This window comes from Clytia hemisphaerica, unplaced genomic scaffold (genome assembly GCF_902728285.1).
Source record: "Clytia hemisphaerica strain Z4C2 unplaced genomic scaffold, Clytia hemisphaerica genome assembly, whole genome shotgun sequence".
NCBI classification, from domain to species: Eukaryota; Metazoa; Cnidaria; class Hydrozoa; order Leptothecata; family Clytiidae; genus Clytia; species Clytia hemisphaerica.
Window position 1 is genome coordinate 1,066,517 of NW_027103855.1, and position 4,738 is coordinate 1,071,254.

At 35.0% G+C, this 4,738-nt stretch overlaps 1 protein-coding gene across 1 annotated transcript; it reads right to left on the reverse strand.

Annotated features, from left to right (window-relative positions):
- Window positions 1-469: 469 nt before the first annotated feature.
- On the reverse strand, window positions 470-3,867 carry LOC136808196 (uncharacterized). The gene is made up of 3 exons (XM_067064733.1): window positions 3,695-3,867; window positions 3,083-3,163; window positions 470-1,102 (listed from the first exon to the last, which is right to left on the reverse strand). The coding sequence occupies exons 1-3, from the start codon at window positions 3,762-3,764 to the stop codon at window positions 852-854; spliced, it is 402 nt and encodes a 133-aa protein (XP_066920834.1). The 5' UTR covers window positions 3,765-3,867; the 3' UTR covers window positions 470-851.
- Between the last annotated feature and the right edge of the window lie 871 nt (window positions 3,868-4,738).

Below are 4,738 nucleotides of genomic sequence, written 5' to 3' on the forward strand. Positions count from 1 at the left end.
GTCCCAATGAATCTTGTGAATTTAATGGTCGAGTTGATGACTTTGGTGATTCCAATGATGGGTCTGATAGTCCCAATGATTCTTGTGAATTTAATGGTCGAGTTGATGACTTTGGTGATTCCAATGATGGGTCTGATAGTCCCAATGATTCTTGTGAATTTAATGGTCGAGTTGATGACTTTGGTGATTCCAATGATGGGTCTGATAGTCCCAATGAATCTGGTGAATTTAATGGTCGAGTTGATGACTTTGGTGATTCCAATGATGGGTCTGATAGTCCCAATGAATCTGGTGAATTTAAAGGGAAATTTAAGGATAAATGATTGGTGAGTTGATGGTTCAATTTTTAAATTTATTCGTATTTCTTTCTTATCTTGACTACATTTGGCTTGAAACTTGATATTTATTTTCCCTTTTTATAGCATGTAGAAGAAAAGCTAAGAAATTCAGGGTATAATTGAATCAAATATTAGTTGTGAATTTTATGTTATTAAAATTAGATATAAATACAAATCTTTGAAAATTCATACAACATTTATGAAAATATATTCTATAAGGTTTCACTTCACTGAGTCTATCAAATGTTCTTGTGAGCTTTGAGTTCATCAGCAGGTCTAAATAACTCCTTATCTTAATTTCAATGAGTTTTATTCCAGCTTTCAACTTTTGCAATTACGTCATCCAGAAGAGGCTTATAACCATGAGTCCTTTTTGGGACCGCCATTTCACTTTTCCCAAGGATCAAGGATGTGGTTTAAGACTAATTTACTATTTTCGATCTGCCCATCCATGAGTCCAATCTCAACTCAAATGCTCATCACTTGCTAATTGATTTCTTTGTCTGATTATTTTTAGGGAACGAAGGTTCTATCTCGAACGCACATGGTTGTTGGACAGTAACAAAGTGGGCGAAAAGTGTAAACATATCGTGCAATAGCTCTCACAAGACCCTGTCTACATGTTGTTGGTCTCATTCGTGGACATAATGGCATACATGTGATGATTTGAAATTTACGGGTACGTCTACACTGGCACATTCTTTCACAGTTTCTAGCAATGAAGATTTCACCACTGTGATAGCGTTTGCCGCCGATTGTACAAGCTGAAAATAAAATAAAGATTTCTGGTTAGGTGAAAATAAAAAAATGTAGTTTTTCCGGAAAAAAAAAAATTTTCTGACCCGGACGTAGACAATGGGTTCATCTATATGGTTCATCATAAAGAAACTCAAGTTGACCGTTCAAGCTATCAAACATCGTTTGGTTAGATATTCCCGCTTGTAAATCAAGTTTTGTTCGTTAGTAGTTGATACATTGATATTCAGGGCTTACTCCATACTGTTTGTACATAAAAGTTATCTTTAAAGTTCTATTTCAATGATCTTAAGTTATAAAAAATAGCAACCAAAAAATTATTAAAAAGGCTGTTTTTCCTTCACCTGCATTCTGGAAACACTACATTTTTCTTATTTTCGCCTTAGCAGCCTAAAGTAATTAATCTAAAAACAGGCATAAAAAGGTTAAAATTCAGGTTTTTAATAAACTAAATTTTTCTGGTCTATCTTTGCCATCATTTCTTGAATATTTCGATCTTTTATTGAATATATTTCTGAACCGTGGAACAATCGAATTAGAGAAAGATTCCAATAAGAGAAGTTAAATTAAAACAGTATCTAATGTGTTGAGATTACGTTCCTAAAGATCTTTAAATGTCTATATTTTTTCAAGCGCAGTACTAGTTCTTATGAGTTGGGTTTCACTTATTGTGAAAACATCGGGTTGTTTTTATTTTTAGAGGACACCCGTTTAAGGGCTAAACTAGATTTAGAATTTTCTTCGACAAATCTGATTAGAAACAAAAATATTTTTTGACAGTTTACATTCAACTTTGTAATGAGAGTAGACCGAAGGAGAATGGGATTTTTGAAGGAATTGCTAGACGATGTTGTCGTCCGTTTCATTGATAGTAAAGGCGGGAAAATGGCGGTATGGCGTTATGGCGGTATACGGAAAAAAAATCGGCGGGAGAGTTTCGAAGACTGGTAAACTCTACCGGCTGTAAACCCTTTTCAGCAAAAAGCCCGTTTGAGAATTTTCTTCGGCTTTGGGCTTATTTCTTAGTTAGTGATTTGTCTTAGACTATAACTGAGGGTGATTCAGCCTGCAATTGGCCCCAAGGGGAATAGAATTTGCTTCGAACAATTGAAAATTCTAATAAATGAAGTTCGAATAACCGAGAGTTAGGTAAGCAGATCCAAGGAGGAACAACCGAACTTTTCGAATAAGTGCAGTTTCGAATAACCGCGAGACTACTGTAATTCAATATTTAAGTAATTCAATACTTTTCAGCTGAACGCCCTTCATTTATGAACTTTTCTTTCGGCTACCGTTGAATTTGATTGAGCGCGTAATTTACAAAATGTAGATCGTGAAAATAGCTTTTCAGTGAACGCAAAGATGACCTACTTTGATTAAGCCAAAGTCGAAAAATTTGTATTTGAAGCTGAATAAATTTCAGTTTCCCACAGTATTGAAGTAATTAAGAGTCCCTAATAACGAGCAGGATTAAATAAGAGCTGAGTCATTTCTTTGAGGTTGAACAGATATTGTAAGTAAAAAGATACTTGCATTACTTATTTCGCCTTCAACTGAGACGTTTGTAAATTCAATTTTCGCTCTCATGAATACTTAAGTCAGAAGTCTTCAAGTCTACAGTGTGTCCCAAAAAAGCGGACAAATTTCTATGTAAATTACAATCCTCAAACTTTATTATGTAAACTTGGCTTAAAATAATTAAAATACTGTAAGATTAGAATTCTCTGTCCAATCAATAGATATTCAATCACCAATATGATTGAATAAGTTTTCGAGATTGAAATACCAAGTATATAAGTCAGAAATTTGGCATAAATGAAGATTTTACTTTACATAAAAATGTGTCCACTTTTTTTGGGACACACTGTATAGTGTGAAAAGTTCAATTACAAAACCTATGAATATTGTGCTCCAACTTTAATTATACTTATGTATTTTCACAGTTTTAGAACAAAGCAGTTCAAGAACATAGACAACATTGTACCCACCTGTGAACAATGCACTACTTCTTGCCGTCCGAAGACCAAGATCTTGCACACGTTGTCTGTAAACCGTCACCTCTGACACTTCTACAAAAAAAAAGATGAGGTATTTTATGATTTTATTTTAAATTGTAATTCAAAAATACCTAGAAACCCTTGCATCAACGAGGGAAAAGAGAAGGGTGTTGGCCCAAAGTTTGATCGAAGTAACCCAAATGCTATTATAACTTGACCCTTTACAGTAAGGTTTTGGTATTTACTTAATTTCGATTTAAGCTAGAATCTGACGGGTTTAAGGAAGTTTTTTAAAGAATATTCTCAAGTATTTTGTTGTATTTTTCATCCCCTGTCATTCATATTTGACACCCCTTGTCCCCCTAACATTTTAAGCCTTTTAATATTCTGAGTTCAAAGGAAAAGTCTCTTCTTTTGTTCTGAATAGCCTGAAGTTAGTCCAAATTTACCTTAATGATGGTATTTCAAAGTACTAACTTCAATTCCAGGCAACTTATGCTTATTAGAATCTAGGCAAATTTAAACAAGAAAATAAGATCAGCCGCCGCCTTTCCCGGTGAATTGTGACTGTTAAACTACTACCTACTGTGATGTTAAACTCACCAGCATTGCAACTTATAGCAAACCAAACCAACATAATTGGAATTGCAATATTCATATAGTCAGCCATCATTTTCGCTGTTAATAAATCTTAAAATACCAAAGAGGTGTCACCAAATATAACCGACACTGTGATCAATCCACTCCTAACCATCGACTTTGTGGTCTACATATGAATTAAGATAAGATTATAATGGGAAAATTTGGCTGTCAAAATCCCACCCACTTTATTTGTTTTTGTTTATTAAAACCAATATTTAACCACTGTTTGTCTCTGTCCAAGTTCAATACAGACTTATTCATATTATCTTTAATAGAAACTCAAGGGCTAATAATATCAGATTGGATCAGGATTACTAAGTAAATTTACTCATGAGAATATTATTCAAACTTTGTTGCCATCAAGTCTCTGGTTACAAGCAAATATAGTCAACTAAGATTCGTTTTGTTGCGATTTATTTTCTCAGCATACTATTTAAATAATCTATACTGTACTGTCTACATGACCCCTATCTCACAGCCCCGTTGGAAGTAATTCCCTCGCTCGGAATGAAAATTGCTTTCGAAATCTCAATGGGGATAGAAATTCTATTGTTCCCAGTCTAAAAATTCCAGTGGGGATGGTTTTGGAGTGGAATTGTTTCGATTGAATTTTAAGTGGGGATGAAATCAAAGTCAATTTCCCAGTGGGGCTGAAAATCATGGCTCCTGAAAATGCAGAATATTTTTTCCATCGGGAACGAAATATTCCAGCAGGGGATTCCAGCGAGGCTGGGGTGATAGGGGGTGTTACATGCTATGGACGGCATTTTCTTTTGTACATCATCATTATATTGAGATTTTCCAGAAAAAAAACTGAATATGGGGTGGATGATATAACATTTTTCGGAAACCCCCCCCCCCCTTCGGACATGTGACTTGTGACCCCCGCACAACAGATCTAACCCCCAGACAAGCATCAGTTCACCCCTCGGACATTCATAATTACCACTCGTAGACAGAGCAGTTTTGCCCCCCCCCCAAACAAGGCAAATTTTGTAGGTTTTT

What these genes read in the sequence shown, in the direction of transcription:
- LOC136808196 (XM_067064733.1), bottom strand. Translation starts at nt 3,764, where the DNA reads ATGATGGCTGACTATATGAATATTGCAATTCCAATTATGTTGGTTTGG. An exon ending in TGCTATAAGTTGCAATGCTG is followed by an intron (nt 3,164 to 3,694) that starts GTGAGTTTAACA and finishes TTTTTTTTGTAG; the next exon opens with AAGTGTCAGAGGTGACGGTT. An exon ending in AAGTAGTGCATTGTTCACAG is followed by an intron (nt 1,103 to 3,082) that starts GTGGGTACAATG and finishes TTTTATTTTCAG; the next exon opens with CTTGTACAATCGGCGGCAAA.